The following is a 25,925-nucleotide window of genomic DNA, read 5'->3' as shown; positions in this document are numbered from 1 at the left end:
GCCAACACCAACAGTTCTATTAGCGGCCCGCAAGGAAACGTGGTTCCTCTAAAGACCAGTAATACATATGCCAAGCCAACGGGTCTCAAGTGTTATTAACGCCACCAACCGAGTTATCAATCTAACGAATGCACTAACCAAAAGACAGTTGGGTTAGTAGATGGCAAAGTGAGTGGAATATGATAGTCCCGTGTTTGTTGAAGAAGAATACGAATAAAAATCAACATCATACTAAAATGTGTACTCTTTTCATCTAAAGAAGAGGGGCAAAGGAAGAATCTTTTCATATCTCATTGCTCCGTATATAGAAAGATATGTAACCTCATAATTGATAACGGTAGTTGTGAAAACCTTGTGATAATTCCAAAAATGATTAATCAATAACAACAATTCAAGATTCAAGAACACTTAGCAACGGTAGAAATCTAGAGAGTAGAAAAGTAGAGAGAATTCTTCAAAGCCCAATTGTATTGTTCTTCCAAATGTTTACCATGATCAAAGTTCGATTACAATGCTTACAACAAAAAGAAAAAGAAGTAAACTATTTTTACTAAAATAATTATAAGAGAATAAAAAGCTTGAATACAACTTTTAGCACAAAGCATTGAACCCAACATTCTCCCCCTTTGGATTCAAGCTCTAGAAATAGAAAATCTTGATCGTCTAAAACCCAGATTCGTCTCAAACCTTCTAATAGCATTCTTGTATTGAATCTTTTCATCAAGTAACTCTAGAGCATTAATGAGTAAGAACCTTTCTCTTAGATTCAACCTGTTAGACCCTAACGCTTTGTCATCTTGAGCTTTCCTCAAGCTGCTTCCTTATAACCTTGATTGTTCCATCGTTGTACTGTTTGAGTTTATTGAACCTCAAAAATCTTTTAGAACCCTTAGAGTTTTCATAAATCACACCAAACTCTAGATCTTTAAGAATCATATAAAGAGGATAACCATCAATGTCTTCTAAATGTTGATTCGGCACTTTCAGATTAACCTTCTTTTGGTTGCTTTCATAGCCCATATGAACATCAATAACCGAAGACAATTTGCTTTGACATCTGAGAAACCTTTTGATAGCTTCAATCTCTTTGACGACTCCTTCCAACCTGCTAGTCTGGTTTCTGATCTCATGATACATAAACTCTAGATCTTCTAAGTATAGATTAGAAAAATCATCTTCACTAAAAAACCAATCTTTACCATCTTGTCTGGGGACGTAGAAAACTGGACACTACACTCTTACAAGCTTTCTGGCTTCCACTTTCTTTATCGAGACAATCCAATGATTTGTTCCTACAAAGTGAATAGGTTGACGTTTGGCTTTGAGGAAGTACTTGTATTCTTTGTGGTATTCAATAGTTTATTTGTGAATACCCAAGACTTTATCAGAACTTAAAGCTTTTCCATGACAAATAAAAATGTCAGTGTACAGGTCTTCAAGATAAGGTTCCCGAATTCTAGATCTATCCCACCTTAGAGTTTGAAGTTTCTTAGTAAATGGCACATATCTTCTTGGAGGTTCAATACTTGAAGTTTGAGGCACCAAAGATGTACAAGGAATATTTGGTGGATCTGAAAAAATTGGTTCAGGATCTTTTTTCGGCTCAAACTGAAATAGAAAGCTTGATTGTTCATCATTCATGTCAGCTTCAAAGTCAAATAACAAATCATCATAATCACTAGCTTCATCTTCAGATTCAACATTGTAGTCCTGAAATCCACCAACTTCTTTTGCAAACACATCACTGTAACCAACGTTTGCTGACAGACCCAGTAACATCCTTGTTTCTACTATGGAGACCTCCGGCTTTTCAACCATCGACCGATCTCTGGGTCTGTAAAAATTGTCATCTCCAAGCCTGTAATCCATTCACCAGATTGATTAGAATTGATCTCACCTGGCTTATACGACTCTTCATTATCTTCTATCTCCACCCCTTGACTCCTCTAAGACTCGGCCACTTTTTTTTATCTTTTCATCTTCCCGTCATGGTGATCAGGATCGTCCTGGTTATCTTGTCTTCTTTTTAGAGAAGTGGCTTGAGCTCGGCAAATAGTTTCTAGAATTGAAAGTCTTTCAGATAATAAATCAATAGAATTTTGAAAATTGGAAATGGATTGGGTTGAGGAAGCAATTGTTGAACCAAGCTTTGACAAGCTTGACACAACAATGTTTTGGAAATTTTGGAACTCAGAGGCTTTAACGACTTCAGGATTTTCCATTGACTATTTGAGCATCCCCACCAAGTCTGCATCCGCCAACTCTATATTTGGTTCCGAGATCATCTGTTCGTAAAGCATGGACTTGAGATCATCGACCGAATAATTTGGTATGGATTGCAGTTGAGGTTGAGGTGGTGGTAATGGAGCACAACTTGTTTATTCTGCAGCAGGTTGCTTTCCCTTCATAAGTCTTTTCAACCCGTTGACTTCATCTATTAAAGTATCTTGAATAGACTTTAGGGCACCGTTCATGAACTCCTTCGACACAAAGTCGGATAAGATAACACTTGGATCACATAGATTACTAGTTGAAACAATAGTTGAATAAACTGTTGTACCTATGTTTCGTGTTGGAATAATGTTAGCACTGGTAGGACTTTTGACCTGTCCAAATCAGATGACTCTACTCGGGTCGTTCCATCATATTCACAGAGAACAACTAGTTGAGCAACAGATGCTCTTAACTCTTATGTACCTATAGTGTTTATAGGATCTAGACTCGATGTGCACATGAAGGAAGTCGTAGATTAGGGTTGATGTCTACTGTTTTCAATATCTAGTTCCTCCGAATGAGGAACATATAGACTTTGTGCTTGATTCCTGTGAGAAGATGAAACTAATACCTGTTGAGAAATATTAGAGTGGATTAGAGGGGTGTGCAAATGCATAACTGGGTGGGTTATGTCTTCTTCAATACTAACATTCAATGGATGAATGTCAACAACAGATGTGGTTACCCGACCTCTCCTAGAAGTTACGGTAGGAACATATATTTCTTTTGTAGTTCCTGTCACACACTCTCCATCATTTTCTTCTTCCCTTATGCTCATCCTCTCATAATTTTCAACTATATCTCCCTCTTCCATCCTTATCGACTCCAAAATATTATCTATTTCGCCTTCATAATCAAAATCTGGAATTTCTTCAGCAAAATAAAATTCCACAGATGGAATGTCTTCTTGAATCATGAAATCAGCACCATTTAGATTTTGATCGCCGTTATTGTTGACGTCATTGTCATCATTATCATCTTGTCCATGATGAATGCCTGAGTCAGTTTCAATATCTTCCGAACTTGAAGAAGTTGAGGAAGTACTGTCTTCAATAGCTGCTGCTTGTACCTGAACACACTCATCTCGAGCTAAACCATCACTTTGCTCAATTGAGGCATAGGTTGATCCCGGGGTAAGTCCTTCCGGCTCTGGTTGGACTATAAGATCTATCACTCTCCTATACTCTATCACGTACTGAGAACTCTAATCGGCATAGGCAAGTAGATCATCAAGAATATTCATGATAACATCCATACTTTCAACTTCAGTATGTGGTAGGCAAGTAGATCATCAAGAATATTCATGATAACATCCATACTTTCAACTTCAGTATGTGGTCTTAGAAACTGCATCTCGTAATCTGGCCCAAAAGGTCTGTCCAGTCTTGAAGGTATGTCTTTGTTCGACCGCATCATAGACCTTATTATGAATTGAAGAAATCTCTAAAATGGAACGAACCTTCTTACTTTGGGGGCGAATTTCTTTGCCTGAACTAACTCCGCCAATTCATTCCAGATGACGATAGTGTAGTCATAGTGTCGGTTAAACACTATGCCATGGAAGAATTTTAAAAATGAACTGCTGCAGGTATCCTCGCCGGCAGTTTTCGAAGTGGGACATTTGTTCAAGATGGAGAACAAAGATGCCAAACTAAAGGTAGAAATTTCCGTTTGAACTGCGACGGATGATTTAGGATTCTAGGATATTCTAACTTTTTGATGTCGGTGCAAAGTTCTTAATCTGAGGTAAATTCTTCGAATTCTTCTCTTCTAAGAACAAAGTTAGACTTTGGCAGGTTTAAAATCTTCCTCAATCGTTTTAAAGCCATCCTGCTCATAAAGTGGTCCACATGGCCTTCAAAGAAGAACTAGTTTCCGTCTTTGATGTAAGATAAGGTGTACCAGAACTGTTGGAGGTATTACCAATGGAACATCTGCTGTTGCAGTGAGTGCATAGGCTATAGGGTGGCCTTTTAGTATTTCGAGGATGATTGTGTATTCAGCTGGCATATCTAGGTTAATATGGTGGTTATTTGGTTTCAAGTGTAAGTATAAGGCTTCAGGAAATATGGTTTCATCGGCATCTGTGATGTTTGCAGACTGGGAATATAAGGGTGGTTGGAATCTGATGGATGGTATGGGGTTTTTGTCATCAGATTCGTGAATCGAATTCTGATGTTCCGCAATCGCTATTTAACCTGTAAGAGTTAAAATCATTAGATCCACAATTAAAATAAATTCCAAAGAAAAATAGTTGACTCAAAAACACAATTTCCACACTTACAAATTTTGCCAAAAATTGATTTTAAAGCCTCTCAAACAAGAAAAATTCACTCAATCTTTTAGCTCAAAAAAAATGCTAACACTAAAAAAAAGTATTAAGACTAAAAAAATATTCTCAACCCATGACCAATATGAGCTTGAAGCTTCCTTCGTAACTCCCGGAACTTCTTCATAGTGACTCCTTTCCTTGCCTCATTTCATAGGGAACCTCAAAGTGGCTCTGTAAGGTTCGTCCACGCAGGGTGAGTCAGGGCCTAAGATCAGGCCGAAAGGTGTACTAATACTAAAAAAATTCTAACACTTGCAAACAAACAAACAATACCAAAAAAATTATAAAAAAAATATTCACACTTTAAAAAAATACTAACTAAAAAAATTACTCACATAACATAAACTAATTTTTTTTCAACTAAAACAAAATTAAGAACAAAAAAATGTTAAAAAAATAAAACTCGTCGTTCAAATTACTTACTCTCATCGCTCAACATTACTTACTATCATCGCTCACTTAACAACTAAACCACTCATCACTCAATCAATCAAGAACTCATCTTCAATGCTCAAAGAACATGTGCATACTTACTCATCGCACAAAAAATCTAATACTCATCGCTCAGATTACTTCTCACACAGTCATCACTCATTCAACAAGAAAACTCATCGTTCAATATTTAATCGCTCAAAACACATTTAACATTCTCAAGAACACTCATCGCTAAATTTACAAACTCATCTCTCAACACTCACAAAATCTAAAGTTCATCGCTCAACTTCAATTCAAAATATCAAGAACTCATTACTATTTTACAGACTTATCATTCAACATTTTATGAAGAACACAAATTAGATTTAAGTCCAAACCTTTTATGAGATTAAGTTTTAAGTCCAACAGAAGTCCAACATAGAAAGTTTCAAAGAAATCCTTGAATGATCGATTAAGATGAAGAAATGTTCGATGAACAATGAAAGATGAAGATTCAGTCAATGATAGTCCGATGAGAGTTACGTTCGATGAAGGTCCTTTAGAATAGAAGATGAAAATGAAGTAAAAATTGAGAGTGAAATTGAACACCCTTTATATAGAGTAAAAATGATGATGTCGTGTCAAGAGAAGATTGGTTCATTTTATCTCACACAATTAGAAACTGTTAAAATTCCTTATCAGACAACCCTTTGTTCGATAAGACACAGTCATCGTACAAAGCTATGTCCGATGAGAGAGGTTATTGCTCAAAGCTATGACCGATTAGTAAGTTCATCGCCCAACACTTTGGTAGATGAACAAGCCCATCGTTAAAGTTTTAAACGATGAACAAGCTCATCGTTCAAGAATGTATACTTAAGCTCATCGATTAGGCCTTGAGCGGATTGAAAGCTCATCGCCCAGGCCTATGTTTGGAGACCCCTTTCATCGATCAAACCTTGAATACTTAAGTTTATCAATAAATTCTTTGTTCGGAGAGCAATTTCATCGCACAAGCTTATGTCCGAATTGACCCTTCATCGAACAAGGCTTTGTTCGGATTAAGCCTTCATCAGACAAGCCTTTGTCCGGATTGAACGTTCATCACTCAACACTTATTCCATTAAAAAAATCATGTACAAAATATATCAGTTAAGTATTCATCTTACATTTAAAATAGGAATAAAAATACTTACTCCTCCTTGAAAATAGATCAGATAAAAAATTCAAACATTCCCCTGGAATTAATATCACATCCAAAACAGTACAAAAGATAAAAACATTATACTCCCTTGAAACAGATAATCGTAGGTTCTAAACTGAGTTGTTCAGAAGTTGTCATGAAGACCAGGTCCTAAACTGATTCGATCAAAAACTATGTTGGCATTTCATACACACCCCCTCAAACCCAACATCAGTCTATCATATGATTGAATATCTGAATTCAGCACAACACATGATAAACCTACAAAACAGATTAGACAGATTTTGGTATCTATACTTTCATGGTTCCTAATTTGTTAGCATTGAGTTGGGGTAAATTGTATGTACCATACCATCTGTTCATATCATATATTTTCTTTTTAGATCTCTTCACAGGGAAAATCATATATATGCAATAAGTACCATACCAATTATTATCATACCTATTATTTTCATTCCAGCCTTTTACGTACCAACTATCATCATATCTGGTATTGCCATTCCAACTGTTTGCATTCTTACCTTTGCCATACTAGGTTTTGGCTTTCTTCTTGTTGATAAAAGTCATTTTGTTCTACAAGTTGGACAACAAATTCTTTTCTTGCTAAGAATGATAAGTTGGTTAGTAGACTCAACAATACATGGTAAACTAGTCTTAGAAACAAATGACTTTTCATTACACACAGAATATTGAGAAGACTTACCATCAGTATCTTTTACATAAAATTTCTTCAACCAAACCTTTTTCATTCTTTTAAAATGATTATCTGAATCAATGACATAATCTTTGTAGAACTGATTTGAAGTATGAGATTTATTCTTTGAAACACTTCATTTAGAACTGCTTGAATGACTGTTAGATTTAATACCTGAACTGTCATTCATACAATTTTTACACTTAGAAGGAGAATCAATTTAGCTTGAAGTACTTATTTCAAAAAACTCTTTGAGTTTCTTTAACAACTGATCTCTTTATTCAGTAACTAAATCATATTTATTTTTAAACTCAGATCTCATATTCTTCTCAGTTACAAGATAAGTATTCAGTTCAGATAATTTCTTTGTAATTTCAAAAAATTTACATTCAAAATATGTTCTTTCTTTTTCAAAACTTTTTCTCTCCTTTTCAAAAACATTTATTTCCTTTTCAAAGCCTCATATCTCATTCTCAGTAGCAACATCTAACCACTTCTTCTTTTCAGCTAACTCCTTAGTTATATTTGCATTTTTTCTTTCAATAACAAATAATTTTCTTTCATTATCCAAACTCTTCTGATCAGCAACAATGACCTTTGAAAGTTCCAAATATTTCTTATCAGATCCTTTCTTCTCAGTCTCAAATTTAGCTCTTTCCAAAATAATTATCCTTTCAAATTCAGATATTTTCTCTGAAAGCTTTGTATTACTCATCTCAAGCGCCTTAATCTTGCTTTCAAAAATCTTTCTTTCAGCATCAAACTTCTTTTCGACATCAGAAAATTTATTCTTCTCCTTTTCAAACTCTTTCCTTTCAGACTCTAACAACTTTTCCAGTTCAACAATCCTCTTCTTTTCTTTCTAAAAAATTCTTCTTTCAGAAGTCAAAGTTTCTCAGTTTCATAAACCTTTATAGATAATTCAGAGTTATTTTTTAACAGCTCAACATTTCTTTCCTGATAATCAAAAGAAAAACTTTTAGAAAGAATTTCATCTATTTGTTCTTGCAAAAACTACTTTTCTTCTCTAGCTTGATCATTGTCTTTTACCATATCTTTGGCCCAACAAAGATTTGAATGGTTCTCATAAAACATTTCAGCATATTTTTTTTTTGTTCCCTTTTAAATTTCTTTTCCAACTCAAGAACTCTCTCTTTAAGTTCCTTGTTCTCTCTTTCTAACATGAATGTCATTACAAACAATTTACATGATTGATTAACTCTTGATCTTTGAAATAGTTCAAAACTTAAAAAATCAGAAATTCAATTCTTATCGCCCAACAAGATTCCTTATCGGATAATACAACTTATCTTTCAAAACCAGTTATCGGACACCACACTTACCTGTCAACACCTTATCGCACACCACTTGCTTAGTCCAACACTTTATCTTCCACACTTCTTATCGCCCAACACCTTTATCGCTTAGACCTTTATCGGACAGTATCACTTATCGCTCAATAGACGAGCGATGAGGACTTCACCGGTCAACACAACAAGCGATGAAATGGGTTATCGCTCAATGCTTTGAGCGATGGATAATGATCATCGCTTAACACTGATATCAAGAACACAAAATTCAATAGGCAATGAAATAAGATATCGCCTACAATATTATGCGATAAAGAAAGCTTAATCAGACAACAGTTCAAGAACAGTTCGAGAATACGAATCAAGAAAAATTCAAAATTGACACTTTGAATCAATTCAATTACAAAATTGAATGATTCTGCTCAATTCAGATTATGATTTTGAACAAAAATTCAATCAATTACAATACCAAATTCACACAAATTATGAATATTCGAATAAAAAACAGTAGCAAGAATAGTGTTGACAAAAATAGAAAGTTTAGTCCAATAATCGATCCAAAAATAGTCCAATCCAATTCAATCTGATTCTCTAAATTGTTGTTTCCTGCTCTGATACCAAATGATAATCCCAGAAATGATTAATCAATAATAACAATTCAAGATTCAAGAACACTTAGCAATGGTAGAAATCTAGAGAGTAGAAAAGTAGAGAGAATTCTTCAAAGCCCAATTGTATTGATCTTCCAAATGCTTACCATGATCAAAGTTCGATTACAATGCTTACAACAAAAAGACAAAGAAGAAAACTATTTATACTAGAACAATTACAATAGAATAAAAAGCTTGAATACAACTTTTAGCATAAAGCATTGAACCCAACTCCTTGTATCTCAAAAGTTAGTCGATTATCTCAAGCTACCCACTTAATCCCATGAGGCTCCTTATTCTCTTGGGTGGGTCGACAAAGGCCCACAAGTTAGAGTCACACATACTTGTCAGGTACCTATATCCATTGGAAAACATTATCGAGAGGCGGTTTTATGTGATGTCCTTGATATGGATGTGTGCCACATCCTATTAGGCCGACCTGGACAATTTGATAACGACATCATTTTTAAGGGAAGAGACAATGTTATTTTATTCTGTTGGGGAAACCGAAAGATCGCCATGACACCAACGGGTAGTTTTGAAAAGATTCCCGACAAGAAAAACGATAGCAAAATATGGAAGAAGATGCGGAAAAAAGTTGAAGGGGTTGTTTGGTAATTGTTGAATGATTTGGTGCAGAATGATTAAGTGGTTAGAATGATTAAGAGACTCTCATGATATAGTGCAAAATAAAATATAATTGTTTAGTAATTGTTTATAATGGAATTAGAGTGCTGAATGATTAAGGAAAACTCATTATACAAAATCATTCAGAGGATTTTAAAGAAAAATTTATAAAAATAACCATTTTATACAACATTTTGCCACAAAATAACCGGGTTTTAGAGGTTTTGCGTATTTGACCACCCAGATCTACCCTAAGGGCGATCCATACACATATGGGGCGATTCGTACTTTTTTGGGGCGATCCCCAATAGAATTCTAAAAAAAATTAAAATTTTTTTCCTTAAAAGACGAAATTACTGTTCACCCTCGAAGACCGGGTTTGACATAGCCCTAGGGGGCGATCCAGGCTGTCCCATCGCCCCCAGGGGTGATCCAGCCTTTTATTATTATTTTTTTTATTTTTTATGGTATTTTTAATAAAACTGATACGTCATTTAAGTTGTGTTTTTTAACTTTTTTAGAACCAAAATTCATGGGTAAAGGTTTAAAAATAAACCATTATAATTATGGAGACACAAAAATTATTTTTATCTGTTTTGGGTTTCGTAAATCAAATATAATATCTTATTTACGAAATTTGACCTCTATTTTGTTATTTTGTGTTTTTTATTTAACAATTAAAGGGTGTTTTAATAAAAATGGAAAAATACATAAATTGTGTCTTTTTACGAATTTAATTTTAAATTTCATGGTTTTTCGACATGAAATAAGACAATGGTAATTGTGGTTACGACAAAAAAAAAATTAGTTGATTTTGGGAGAAAAAATCAGACATTATATTTGATTTCGCGATTTTTCATGTTATGACACTCTATGACGTTGATTTGACAATGGATTTTGGTTTATTACTTAACGTTTTATATAAATTGTCGGTGGAGGACCATAAGTCACCATCCATCCCCACCACCGCTCGTTTTCTCTGAAAAAACCGAGCGAAAAACCGAGTTTTGAGCATCCCCACCGACCATCCCGACCAAGAACGACCACTATTCTTCGACATACCGTCATAGACCACCGTATAACGACATCGGCGATCTTTCGCCGCCACTGACCACCGTGATCCGCCGCCGTCGGCCACCATCCACCACCACCAACCACCGTGATCCGCCGCCGTCGGCCACCATCCACCGCCACCGACCACCGTGATCCCCCGCCGTCGGCCACCTTCCGCCGCCATCCACCACCTTCCGGCGCCAACAACCACCGTCAAGGGCCGCCATCCACCACCCTCCGCCACCACCAACCACCGTCAACCGCCGCCATCCACCACCGTCCGCCGCTAATATGGAAACACCGGTAAATACTCTATCTCTATATGTATATGTATCTATCTATATATATGTATATGTATCTATTTATATATATGTATATGCATCTATCTATCTCTCTCTATATATATATGTATCTATCTATATATATATATCTACTTTACCGCAATTTATATCGCTTTTTTTTACGTTATGGATCTCTCGCTATATATATATATATATATATATATATATATATACGTTTCCGCAATTTATATCGCTTTTTTTACGTAATGCATCTTTACATGTATATACTTTACCGCAATTTATATCGCTTTTTTTACGTAAATATGCATACGGGTTTTTAACCCGTACACATATATACGTACATACATACGTGAAGATACGTAAATATGTGTACGGGTTTTAACCCGTACACATACATACGTCTAAATATGCACGTGAAGATACGTAAATATGCGTACGGGTTTTAACCCGTACACATATATACGTACATACATACGAAGTTTCAATTTTTGTACCGTTCCATACGAAGATGAGTACGGGTTTTAACACGTAAATATGCGTACGGGCAGACATGAGTTCTGTCTGATCACGGGGTTAAGATTTGGGTCGGATCTTCGCCCCTCATATCGCACCAGTTCCATACGAAGATTGTTTCCAAACAATCTTCGTAATATTAAAGTCGAACAATTTAAAAATAAATGTCCGACTTAAATAATGTATCAGACGATGACGCAGTGCGTGTCTGCCTGGTCGTCATGCTTCACTTATTTTTTCTGGGACGAAAGCCAACGTACAACATTGACGACTGGATTTTGCATCTGGTTGACGATTTGGAGTCCTGGAACAGATACCCGTGGGGCTCATACATATGGCGTCTGACATACCCTCAACTAAAGAATGCTTTCGAGCGGCACAGACACAAAAATTGGCCGCCCTCGAAGTACACACTATACGGTTTCATATATGCCTTCAAGGCTGGTGAATTTTTCACAACAATGTTAAAGTACTTATTTAGTGATTATTTGACATTCTCTAACAAACAATTTTTTCTTAACCTACCAGATATGGATCTTGGAGGCATTGCCTGGAACTCGACCCTATTTTCATTATATTCCTTCATTCTCGAGGGCTATTGGATGGCAACGAATGAAGATGATGAATTAGGAAGAGTGTTGTGCACTATCCACCATTGCCAAGGTTTGGTTTCATTGATTATAATTTTAACATTTGACAGTTTTTATTTTGTTAACTATGTTTAAAATTTTATACTAATTTATATTTTTATAGAAATCCTCTCAGCCCCTGACCAAGTTGGTGCCGACATATTTGGAGGAGTCAGCCCAATGGTGGATAAACAGCAGGGAGTATATACAAAGGAATAATTATCGACGGCCGGATAATAACAAAGCTGACGCAGACTTCCAACCATCGGGACCACGTCAGTCCTTTGTCGCGCACACGTCTGGAAGAACTACATACGAGCAGCAATCTCGCCATTCATCAGCTGCATATATGGACACACAATGGCATGATAAATGGCTCCAACATCAGGCTCAGATCGATGGGAGGCTCGCTTCAATAGAAGCGAAAATATCTGAACTTGTGCGTGGACAAAATACGGCTCATGTTCCACAATACAGTAGTCCGCATGACGTCTACGTAAGAGCATATATTTTTGTTGATGTTTTGCACGTTAATAATTACATAAACAATAAATTTATATTGGATGTCGCAGCATCAGCCACCGATGACGCATGCGGCCACATATATACCGGATGATTTTCCATCCATGGATGCGGTAAATATGTTTAAGGTTTTATTGATTTTAATTTAATAATTGACAAGTATATTAAAGAAATTAAATTTTATTGGATTGTGCGTAAACAGAACATACCGGTGCCCTACACCCCAATGGATACGGTAAATATGTTGTGGCTTCATAATGTTTTTATTTATGAAGTCAATAATTAAATTAGTAAACTTTTTATTAATTATTGGCTTGTGCGTACACAGTTTATGTCGCAGCACCAACCTCCGATGGATGCTGCGGCATCTACACAAAAAAAGAGGATGCACCGTGCCCGACTTGCCTGCGAAGCGAGTGACCAAGAAATCGCGGTGGCTCTCGTCTCCTTGGACCGCATTTGTAAAAGGCAAAAAAGACAAGAAGGTCGTTGACAAAGAGGCAAGCGTCGCACAGTTGTATGACTCCGGTCGGTTAACCTCGGTTAGGTTAACGACGCTCCCGTATATGGAGGCTGACATGGAGTTTTGGGGACAACTGTTGGGCAAGCTTGGTTCAGGCTATTTGGGAAACGATGTATGAGAATTACACAAATTTGTATAAGTTGAAAAATTCATTTTTTTCGCATTTAATTATAATTGATCCATTGTTCTGTATTTTTAGCATCTTGATGCATGGACCATCTATCTTCTCCGACAGAGGCGACCAACAGACCATTGTACCATCATGCCGCCTTGTTGGATACCAAATTTAGCCACCGAAGGGCTTGGGCCTAGGTCACAGAAGGTGTGGGGCGATGGTACACATGAGCCATTTCCGTCATGGCGAGACGTCGACCGGGTCGGTATAATACGGCTTCAATTATTTTCCGTACATAAGATACTTTATTTATCAATTGTTATTCATAACTTATTTTTCCAAGTATTCATCCCAATTAACATACCGAATGCTCATTGGGTGACCGGGGAGCTCGACCTGAGGTCATGGCGTTTGACCATATACGATACTTGTCCGCCGCATATGTTCAACAAAGAGATCATTAGAATCATCCACACGCTGAAGCAGTCCCTCCTCGAATTCCTATTAGAAATAGAATATTATGTAAGGGTCGTGGACCAAGTTAACATACCGACTGTTAAAGTATTTCATTCGGACGACACGCCACGACAGACGGGACCGCTCGGCGATTGTGGGGTTTTCTACTGCATGTTTGTTGAGCAATTGTCGCAAGGACTAGAGGTCAATTGTGACAGGCCTACCGACGTTCAGGCGATGATGTTTCGTCAACGTATGGCATCAATATTGTATTCAACGCGTTTTTCTTAATCCAAATAATAAATTTATTCCTTGTAAATGACATTGTTTGCACTATTTTATGAAATGTTCTTCGATAATAAGAAAGCGTAAATGACAATTATCCTACAATCGYCTTGATGAACAACACCATCGCAATCACAAAAAAAGATATCCAACTTATCGCCAACATCGTCCTTAACCGGCGAAGTTGTAAAACAGCTTCAAAAAGCGACGCTTCAAGATTATTTTTCGACCTTAATAACTCTGAAATAATTAGCACGGATCGTGGACACATGGGTGGATCAAGCCAATCAATAAATCCACAGTTTCGTCCCTACAAAAAAATAAGGAATATAGATTTATATATATTAAAAAAAACTAATAGTTGCGTATATACGAAGGTCATATATACGCAAAAACTCACAGGTAAAGAACAACAAAAGAATCGACGGCCTGGGTTGTGGTCGGTCCATGACGTTCTGATGATTGCATCAGCGCCACAGTTGCAATGCCTCACCATTTTATTTTCTTCTGAGTTGAGAGGCAGTGAACAAATGATGGTGGAGTGGGTTTGTAATGGAAAACAAGGTTTGTTGATCCTCTCTCTCAGTGATTTGATAATAATCCCTTTTTCCTTTCGATGTATTTATGTATCTGTAATTTCAGTTCCAGCGATCATACACTGAACTTGTTCAGTGATCGCTGATGAACTTGTTTTGAAATTCATTCAGAGACAACGATACTTCAAGAAAACAACACTCANCCCCTTCTACAAACTTTTTAGTATTCTTGTAGACCCTTTTGGGACCAACAAGGTTATTTATAGGGAAAACATAAGGGGACTTGTCACATCATCATCGTTTCAGTACAATACATTTTAAAAGATCGAACCAGTAACTTTGACAACAATAAGTTTTTTACCCGATAATACTAAATTTTGTCATGCGGATAGAGTTCCTTAATTTTTTCTATTGCTTTCGTCTTTTTTTCAATGTCCTCTTCATTCCACCTAATATGTCTTCCAGTCTCCCCGCATGCAAGCTCGAACCATGCCTCGTGGTTCAGGTTTTCCGCCTCTTTGATTTTCTTTCGTGTATCAGCAATCCAGCACTATTGTTGCTTAATCTGTTGTTTTGCATTAGCAATCCATCTCGTCCGCTCGTTCATCTCATGTTCAATCTTCTCCTTTTTTGAACCAAGGTCCGCATGTTTTTGCTGTAGTATATCTAATTTAAGTTCGTAGTCCTTGATAGCCTCTCTCACATCATCGGGCATTTTTTCTGGTAGTTGACTTCTCCACCATTCTTCTCCAAGCCTCTCCCACTCCTCATTCGTTGTTGGAACTTTAAAATTACAACTGGACGAGCTTCCGTCCATTGTTATGAAGAAAACAGGAAAACATAGCCAGTAATATGTCCTCTAGCAACAACCCATTTTATAGGAACATTTGACACCAACAAAAAAGCTTATATTTTTTTTGCAAAATAATGTCAAAAATAAATAAAAAATTGGATCGCCCCTGAGGGTAGAGTCACCAAAGTCGAGGCAAAAGGGGGCGATAGTACATTGGTACGATTATGGGTTAGGGTTTCAGGACGAATCTTGTAAGCTTTATGTCAGCGATGATTTAACAACTCATAGACGATTTAACAACTCATAGCTTTATGGCAGGKGCATGACTGAAATTTGTAAAAAAAAACCACTTTATGCATTTTGTAAGCATTTTTGACCCTTCTCAGAGACCAATCCAGATTCTATTTTGTAAATCAAAGTTATAGGTTGGTAGCACACGAGTATATTAGTTTTGGAATCGTCTCATTTGGATCATCCATTTATTTTATATGAATTTTAGAAAACTGCATATTAATAACGAAAAGTGTGCAAACAGCCTAAAAAAGTCCATTGGTATTCCATGATTCGTTAAACACTAAAACAAGTCCATAATTGAAAAAAAAATTGGATCGCCCTTAGGATAGATTCACCAAAATCGAGGCAAAGAGTGGGGGCGATAGTACATTGATAGGATTATAGGTCAGGCTTTTCCAGGACGAATCTTGTAAGCTTTATTGACGAATCTTGTAAGCTATATTGACGAATCTTGACAGGGATGATTTAACAAGTCATGCCATGTTACAGTCCGGATTTGACCACACCATGCCAGCTAATAACTCGTAGGCTGTGACAGTGCATTGGTAGGTTCACGGGTCAGGGTGCCAGGATGAATCTTGTAAGCTTTATGTTAGAGACGATTTAACAAGTCATGCAGGTTCATGACCGGATTTGACCACACCATGCCAACTACTAGACCAATCTTTTTTAAATCGTAAGGCCCGATAGTGTATAAAAGGGATGCCTTGTGAAATCATATATCATAACTTCATATCAAATCCGATACAAGTACTTGTCCAGTTATTGAAAGAAATGGCTGGAAACCCATCGTCTTCTCAAACAATGCCTACAAGGATGAAGGCTTCGATTGAAAAGGTCGAAGCGGAGATTAAGAAGATCTCCGATGACTGGTGGGTTAACAGGGAGAAACAAAACAAACACGAAGAATCTATTAAAGAGAAGAAAAAAGCAATCAAGCAATTGCAAAAGGAGATTCGAGCGGAGGAAAATTTTGTGAAGGACATCACGAATGGGTACCCAGTGATGCAAGAAATGATCAATGAAAAACAGTACTGGATTGAGTCTTGCAAACAACTTTACCCAGAAGGAAACTAGCATGAATGTTATGTATTACTGTTTTTGTTGTTGTTGATGTTTTTTAGTTTAATGTTACGTCTGAATGGTGTTGTTTCATTTGATTCGTCAATGTATTAATGGTTAATGTTCATGCATTTCTAAATCAAACTTCCATTTCCCATTAAAACAACAAAAGTACACTTAAAAATCGTACATTTACTTACTTAAATCGTAAGTATCAAATACCTAGTCTTGTGTAGTATCAGGTTCAGACGGACCACAATCGCTTGGATGACTAACTGATCTTCGACGACTACTTGAACTTCCGTGCGTCGGCCTAGGAGCTGGCATAGGACTCAGACAGTTATATCGAAAATGTCCACTCTGGCCGCATCGACTGCAAGTTTTCACTATTGGTTCCTCGTCCCGTGACGGGATACGATCACAGTTGCATGGCCTGCCTGAGTTTTGTATGTCCAAGGGAGGCGGTAGGACGGTCAAACGTTCGTTGGGCAACACATATTCAACTTCTGATGGAAGGGGAATGACTTCCTTCTCGTATGTTGCACGGTAAGAGTCGGAATTGAACCAAACAGAACAGAATTGACTGCAGTCTTGAATATCTAAACTTCGAGCAACAGAAATTACATGACCGCAAGCTATTCCAGAAAGTTGCCATTGCATGCATGTACAAGTCTTAGCATGCAAATCACACGTTCCTTTCTTATAGCGGTCGTCAACTTCAAACAACAAATCGCTGATGGGATATACCTTCCAATTTGCGCTCCTATGTATTCTCTTCTCTAATTTGGCCTTCGCCCAAGGAGTCACTGCATTCATCATTTGCGCTGCAGATATTTGATATCATTAGCATATGTTACATAATCAAACATATAGTCAAAGGATGGTTGAATTTACCTCCGTTATGCCAACGTATAAAATACCATTGTCGCAATGTCGCCCGATAAAATTCAACTAACATTGTTATCGGAAGATAGCGTGCAAACCGTGCTACTGAGTTGACGGACTCAACACTGTTGGACGTCATTGCATTGTAACGCAATCCAGGGAAGTGCGATCGTGCCCATCTAGCATAGCTAACTTCCTCAAGATATTGAGCGGCTCTAGGTAGACTGTGCCGCATCAAATCCATAGTAGCTTCAAAGTCCGACAACCGGTAAGCTTTGCATGCCTCCCAGCACATCCACCGTTTCCTTTTCTCTTTGCGGAGTTTAGGCGGAGGTTCTGGCTCAGATGCCGACAACAAAGTCCGTGGTGCGCAGAAGGAAATACAGTTCGTATGGCCAGGTCGATAGAGGTAGCCCTATCGGTGACGAAGGTTAAATTGGGCACATCACCGATACACTACCTAAGCTTACGAAAAAACCATGTTCACGACGGGCCACTTTCTGTCTTCCCCACTCCCATTGCAATGGATACGATACCATTGTCTCTATCCATGCCGACCGCTAAGAACATGGTGCCAACATACGGCCCCTTCAGATGGGCACCGCCCATTATAAGAAGCGGTCTCATGTGTCCTAGAAACGATCGAATCTGCAGATGAACGATATTAAAAATGTAATTTCAGAACATAAAATTATGACAATAATTATAAAATATGACAAAATTATTACCGAACAACCGAGTGCGACAAACAACATGTCGAATCGTCCAAGTGGATCAAGAGCGATCTCTGTCACAGTCCCCGGATTTGCTAGCTTCAGATTGTGACAATAAACCGGGAGTAGGTCAAACAACGATTCTGGGGTCCCCCTCATCAATTGCAAGGCATACATCTTTGTTCGCCATGCTTGGTGGTAGGAGATGCTAATATTGAACTGTTGGTTCACATCTTCCATGATTTCTTTACCACGGTACACTCTCCTACAATCCTTTAAACTGTCTGCCAGTATATGACCCAAAACTTTTTTATTCGCATTACGGTGGTTTGGGTGCACTTGGGACCTTGAACATGTGTGTTCATCGTGGAACTTCCGTACCTGAAAAATACTGGTACCATCGATGGAAACAACCATCAAACGCCAATCACAGTCCGAATCTGAGTGACACACCACCTCGTACCTGTGTTTGGAAGATTTCTTTACTTTCATCTGAAAGTTTTCATGAACGCACTTTAATCCCACTGCGAGCTTAAGTGCTTCCTTCGAGTCAAAGGTTTGTAGAACTTTGACATGGGATATAGGCTGGTAGGAAATGTTTCCCTGTCTACTTTTGATAACTGGGTCCGGACAAGGTGGTGGGTCGGGCATACCCCAAAAACTATTCCTTACCGGCTTGATATCTTCAGAATCGGAGTTATCGTCGTCTTCGGGTATGTTCAAAATTTCGGCAGCAACAGAAACATCTTCTGTCATATCTACCTCCCACAACAGTTTTGACAGTTCGGGAGACCGGATCGGGTACGGGTTGGGAGACTGCATCGGAGGCATGTTCAAGTCTTGAACAAAATAACTGTCAGGTTCAACGGTAACTTTTTGTTCAAGATATGAATTTCCCGCGCCACGTAAGGGAAGAAGGTGCTCCGATTTTCACCACTTCCACCACTAGGGAAGAAAGTGCTCTGATTTACACCAGGAACACAACCGGTAGGGAAGAGTGTGCTTGGACCATATAGGTTTGCTATGCTAACGTCGGGGAAGAGTGTGCTCACAGCACCGGGGTAAAAAGTGTTTGGACCGCCCGGGTTTGCACTTGATGGATTTCTTCCATAACCTCCATTGTCGACCACATATAGTGTCAACATTTCTGGTGAAGTTTGACGAATGACGTTGTGGAGGATTACCACATCATCGTCGTTCATAAATTGATATAACGTATTCGTTTTAAAAAATAAATTGAAAGGACCACATAAACTTAACTTTTCGTCACACGTTTGACGACCCCATAATACGTTATTGGCGAAGACAAACGTATTGCACATGTGGGGGAGGTTATCGGAAAGTACTCTAAAACACCATATATATCTTGGAATAAACCGCCACTTCGAAGATACACACAAATATCATCATTTTGACGTGATTTCATGTTTTGTGATGGTTGATTGTGTTTAATGGGTTAAGGGTTGTGAGAGTAGAATATATGAGAAGAGAAATGAAAGGGAATGTGTGAAAAAKTATGAAGTAGGAGGTTGGTATTTATAGTGAAATTGGAGGTAGAAAAAATGAAAAAAAATAAGAGATGTACGGGTTTATATCTGATTTACAAAACCCAAATCAGATAAAAATAATTTTTGCGTCTCCATAATTATAATGGTTTATTTTTAAACCTTTACCCATTAATTTTGGTTCTAAAAAAGTTAAAAAAACACAACTTAAATGGCGTATCAGTTTTACTAAAAATACCACAAAAAAATAATAATAATAATAAAAGGCTGGATCCCCCCTGGGGGCGATGGGACAGCCTGGATCGCCCCCTAGGGCGAGGTCAAACCCGGTCTTCGAGGGTGAACAATAATCTCGTCTTTTAAGATTTTTTTTTAGAATTCTGTTGGGGATCGCCCCAAAAAAGTACGGATCACCCCATATGTGTACGGATGCCCTTAGGGTAGATTTGGGTGGTCAAATACGCAAAACCTCTAAAACCCAGTTATTTTGTGGCAAAAGGTTATATAAAATGGTTATTTTTTATAAATTTCCCGATTTTAAAACCATTAAGAGGTAAACATTTTTTTTTTTTATCAAACAAGATTCACCTCTTTAACGATTTAGAAATCATTTATTTAACGATTTAGAGATCGCCTCTTAATAAAACTATTAAAAGATAAACAAAACAACCTCGAATCTTTTGGCCTGTCGTTGCCAAGGGGATAATGAACAAAGATGAAATCAACTATATATTTTTTATTAGTCGAATTTTTGAGCATGGCTGGTTTAAAGTATTGTTAAATTTTTTCTAGAAATGGTTGAAGTCATTATTATTAATAAATTTACAGAAAAGAAGTGATATTATTCAGGAATTTGGACCAGGAAGAAAGGGTGGCCGCAGATGCGCCTCTGGTCCCGACTATGGCAACAGTACCAGTGCTAGGCAGAGCCATCCCTCACCTCCGTCTCCAACTTAACACAACGCTTCCGGCCGCCGTCTGTTTACTGATACGAAGACCATGCTATACCACAACCGCCGCAGAGTTTAATCGGCCGATTAAGAAGGTACCTTCCACTTCCACATCCACTTCCACTTATGACGACAAGGCCTCTTTGTTAAGCGCAAAACCTCATCCACCCAAGGACCCAAAATGGGAGAACGATCCTGATTATCGTAAGTGGAAGGATAAAGAAGCAGAGATTTTCCAAGATATTGACCCTATCACTCTCCTAGTCAAAGATATACTCCACTCCGACAGGTTTTATTCTATCTTCACACGTTTTACAAATCATACAACTTAAGGGCATGTTTTATCAGATCATCTTTCACTACATGGCTCTAATTTTGGGATAATTACTTTTGCGAGATGGGCTCTAATTGGAACTGGGAAATACTACCTGTTATTAATTTTTCTTTTATCAACATATCAATGTTGGTTGAAAAGCTTCTGTAAATGAAGCATTCTTACAAGCTGATTCATTCTAGTGTTGAACCTGTCAAGTTTTATAGTTTAACTAGAATATGTAACTTTCTCACATAGACCAGAGGAGCATATCATAAACCAAACCAAAGGAATCCCAATACATCCACTCAAAATTACGGTCTTGGAGGGATAAGATGTAAGCAGGCCTTACCTCAACCACTAGGATCGAAAGGCTGTTTAATTAAAGACCCCCGACTTGTGCACAAAGCAGAGGTGTGTGCAAGATGGCAATAAGATGGGTAAAAGAACATGTAATAAGGAAATATAACAAGTTGAATAACGATTCAAGGAATGTAAAGAGCCTAACAAGATAAAATACACACTATTCACACAAAGGAAACTCTATATCTCTAATGCAAGAAATCAGCAACCTAATCCTCCAACAACAATCCTACTTGCAATTGACTACCCTAATCCACTACCCTCAAGTACTCCTATCTAAGGTCATGCCTGTTGGAAGAATTAAAGCCTTCATATTCTGCCTCAATTGCTCATCCCACGTCCTCCTTGACCTGCCTCATCTCCTCACCCCCTTGATTGTAATACCCTCCACCCTCTTACAGAAGCTGTTTGTGGTCTCCTACAAACATGCCCAAACCACCTCAACCTTTCCTCTCAACTTATCTACAATGGATGTAACTTCTAGTTTCTCTCTAAAAACCTCATTTGATATCCTATCTAACATAGTCGTGCTCAAGTCTACCTCATCATCCTTATCTCTGTGACTTGCATTTTCCTCTCATGCGCTTTCTTCATTGCCCAACATTCCGAACCATACAACATAGCCAGCCTGATGTCCACCTTGTAGAATTTTCCTGCTAATTATAATGAAACCTTCTTTTCACACAGAACTTTTGTGGTCTCCCTCCACTTTAGCCATCCTGTCTTGATGTGGTATGCAACGTCCTCCTTAATCGTGCCATCCTTGTGAATCATAAATCCCAAATATGTGAAACTACCCTTGGGGAGGTACTCTTTGCTTTCAATGCTGACTTCCACCTCCCTTTTGTTGTTGTAACTGCTAAAATTGTACCACAAATATTCTGTCTTTGAACGGCTAATCCTGACCTTTTGTTTGCAAACCTCCATCCATTGCCCTAACCTAACATTCACCTGTTCCTCGACTCTATAGCTAGAGCAACGTCATCAGCAAATAACATACACCACACTCCCTTGGATTCCTTGAGAGATCTCATCCAGAATCATGACAAAAAGGAATGGACCTTAGCGCCAATTCCTGGTGTAGCCCTATCTCCACTAGGAAGTATTCAGTCTCTCCCACGTGTCCTTGAATGCACATATACTTATCCTTGATCACCTGAACGTACCTCCCTGGAACCCTTCTATCCACCAAGCACTTCTAGACCACTTCGCGTGATACGCTATTATATGCCTTCTCCAAATATGTGAACACCATGTGCAGGTCTTTCTTACTATCTCTGTACATTTCGACGAGTCTCCCAAGAGGCCAAGAAGATGGATTGCCTCGGTAGACCTCCCTCGTACGAAGTCAAGTTGGTTTCCCCTCACTGTTGTTTCTCGTCATACCCTTGCTCCAATCATCTGTTCCCACAATTTTAATTGCGTGACCAAGTAGTTGTATGCCCTGCTAACGGCCGCAACTTCGTGCATCGTCTTAGCATTCTTGAGAATGACGTTAAATTGAGTCATCAAGTTTTGCAATTGTGGCTCCCCAAACATGGCCACACTTTAATGGGGATCTAGTTGGGCCATATGACCTTAGTCCTCCCCATCTTCCTAAGTGCCCCCTTTATGTCTTTCGTGCTAATTCTTCTGGAAAACGATAATTACCAGGCCTATGTTTTCGGTGTACTCCCTTCGTTCCCCTCTCCCTCTCAATCACTCCATTGAATAACGACTAAAAGTGACTATCTCATCTCTTCTTGATATCCCCATTCGACACCAAAACCTGCCGGTCTACATCCTTAATAAACCTTACATTTCCTAGGTCTCTATGACTCCATTCCTTGACGCTTACTAGTTTACAAATTCTCTTCTCCCAAAAGACCATAATTTCATGAATTCGTCTTGCATAGAACGTTCTAAAATAATTCGTGACTTTGACAACATTTAGATGCAATTGACACCAGAAGACCACAATTTCATCATGCGTGTAACATGTAAGCGTTACTTAAATGGATTTTTGAAGAAGTTGGTAAAATATTTCAGAACGTTTCATGGATCTCACTAGTGCACCGACATGTAGGCTAGTCACCAATAAGCCACTCAAACCCCACTACTTTGTATTCATAGCTTCAAGGATTCTAGGACCTTATTAATTCTCACCAACCTTATTGCCATGTATGTAACGTAGCCCACCTAATGCATCCATGACGTGCGGGAAGTAAATTATTGAAGTGTTTGACGTCAGTCAGCACAAGTTCATTACACAATTAGCAATGGTGTCGATAACTAAGGGCACAGTTCATAAAAGGTCAAGGCACCTCGAGGCGAGGCGGTTCGAAACCAATTATTAGGCTACACCTCTGCTGTTGGCATTGAGGCACATGCCTTATATGGATGAGGCGCACCGGAGGCACAAGATTCAGAGGTGGGGTGTACTATAATTTTTTTTATTAGATTGTTAATAAATGAAGCCCTAAAGAATAATGCCAAAAGATATATGATAATTGATAGACAAAAAATATTCGTTATGATAGAATACATGAACATCTCATTTATTAGAAAAGTTGTGATTAGCTTGAAAACCCTCCAAACTTGGTGAGGTACGTTGTTATGAATAAGCAATATGCATGCGATGTAAAGCAAATGCCTGTTTTTTAATTTGTGCAACACCGTTATGCTTAGGTGTATATACACTTGAAGACTTGTGTGACATACCGTTCTTAGAGCAAATTCAATGCAAGCTTATACAATAGCTTCTCATTATTTCGGTAAGTTACTGAATGGGTTGGTACGTTGGAGTGAATGCGTTTTTGATGAAAAGGTTGGAGATGCTCGACTGGTTGGAGAAATTCTCAATTTTGTAATTTTACTTTCACTTTGCCCTTTACTCAATCATATTTTCATTTCACTCCTTATCACATTTTGACTAAATAATCTAAAATTTATTAAATATTCAAAATAAAAGAAGTACTTTTTGTAACAAAATGCATTATTAAAAGTTCCAGTTAAGACGATCAAAATGACACCAATATCGAATATAAAAATTTATTAATATCATATAATATTTAAACCTCTTTCTTTCTTTAACTACATAATTGATAATTGGTATATTATTATTATTATTTGTATTCTTTTGAAATATAAAAAACCCGACAGTTATATTTTTAGTTTTGTTTGTTTAGGCCTAGTTTTTTCAAGTATCGCATATTATAATGTTTTTATTTATTTGAATGTCAACATTAAATTAAATTTGTTTTTGAAAAATATGGCTTTGGGCTTAAAAAACTACAAACTAGAGGAGGGCTTTATAAAACATTCAAATAGATGGGGATAAAAGAATATGTTTATAGAAAATAATTATAAATGTTAATTGTTACAAAAAGTCATTGCAACGGTTTTTTGGATTGGAGGAAGGTTGTGCTGGTAGGTTTTTGTTCAAAAAGATTAGTGGAAAGCTGAGGCAACAAAAAGAAAAAGTCACTGAAAAGGTTTACCATTGTGGATGCTCTTGGTCATAAACTAATTAAACCTGTTGCTAAAAGATTCTTTGGCATTGCAACTCTCAACTTGGTAATAGAAATATCATCAACAAAAACCGAAAGCAGATTTGACTGGATAGGTTCTTTTACTAATAGGGTGCTCACAGTTAAGGACTATAAAGAGTCCAGATACAAGCATGTTAACCCAACCAACACAACTTACATACTAACTCAGATATTAAAAAAAGTTGTAGGACTTGGCTACTCAAGATTCAAGAACCTCTGAAGAAAGATGCTGTAACCGACAATGAGCATTTCTATACCACAAGTTTGCCATGGGCACCCTGATGTGTTAAATCGAAAGAGCCTAGAACTCTTATGTTGGGGGCCAACTAACTGGTTTGTTCCTAGCTTATGGAAAAACACACTAAATGGGAAAAGGTCACAAGTCGGTTTGAATTGTGAGTAGTTTGGACTTTGGTGGACATGTACAAAGGTTTTAATGAAGGATGATATAAAGATATGTCATATATGTGGTACCATTTCTTTACGACAAGAAAATTCATTGTTGAGCTCCCATATTTCATTGGTTAGCTTTAAAGGCAGACGGGAAGTGGGAGAGATATAGATAACCTTAGATTGATGTAGAGTAAGAAGTAAAAGAGATACTTGCAAATGACTTATTAGCACAGGGAGAAAAAAATGCACATTTCCAGAAAGCAAGGACTTGAGTTAGGATCTCGTCGTCACCAATGGAGGGTGATAGAAGTCAAGAAACATCAGAGGAAGTGGCTATGTGTGTCTGAGCAGTGCTCGAGGAGGCTATGGTGCAGTCTGAGGAAGAGCGCCCTCCTTCAGCCTGTTCAATCCCTTTTAGTACGACCCCACTTCTTGTAGAGATGACATTGAATTTAGACTCGTTGAATGTAGGAAGAGCGCCCACCTTCAGCCTGTTCCTCCTAGATATTGATTGATGAGAGCTAGAAACAACCAAAGCTAATGTAAAGTCAAGATACTAGTCATAGGGAGTAGCTGGGTCAGTAGACTCATTTAGTGAAACTAGAATAATACTCGCGCAATGCAGCGAGACACATCTCGATTTTAATGTTCTATTTTATTATTTGTCTATGTCGATGTTATAATA

At 37.7% G+C, this 25,925-nt stretch overlaps 2 protein-coding genes across 2 annotated transcripts in view; one reads left to right on the top strand and one right to left on the bottom strand.

Moving 5' to 3' along the window:
- Positions 1–16,810: 16,810 nt before the first annotated feature.
- LOC112509032 lies at positions 16,811–19,017 on the bottom strand. The gene is made up of 4 exons (XM_025113903.1): positions 18,202–19,017; positions 18,005–18,121; positions 17,483–17,888; positions 16,811–17,412 (listed from the first exon to the last, which is right to left on the bottom strand). The coding sequence occupies exons 1-4, from the start codon at positions 19,015–19,017 to the stop codon at positions 16,811–16,813; spliced, it is 1,941 nt and encodes a 646-aa protein (XP_024969671.1).
- A 1,470-nt stretch (positions 19,018–20,487) lies between these two features.
- LOC112509445 (protein DCL, chloroplastic) overlaps positions 20,488–25,925 on the top strand; it is a 10,333-nt gene continuing 4,895 nt past the window's right edge. The window contains exon 1 of the mRNA XM_025114408.1: positions 20,488–20,930. Coding sequence (XP_024970176.1) covers positions 20,593–20,930 — 338 coding nt within the window. The 5' untranslated portion in view covers positions 20,488–20,592. The remainder of the gene's footprint in view (positions 20,931–25,925) is intronic.

This window comes from Cynara cardunculus, assembly GCF_001531365.2.
Source record: "Cynara cardunculus var. scolymus isolate 2C chromosome LG 3, CcrdV1, whole genome shotgun sequence".
NCBI classification, from domain to species: Eukaryota; Viridiplantae; Streptophyta; class Magnoliopsida; order Asterales; family Asteraceae; genus Cynara; species Cynara cardunculus.
The sequence above is the reverse complement of the archived record's forward strand: the minus strand, read 5'-3'. Positions and strand labels throughout refer to the sequence as shown.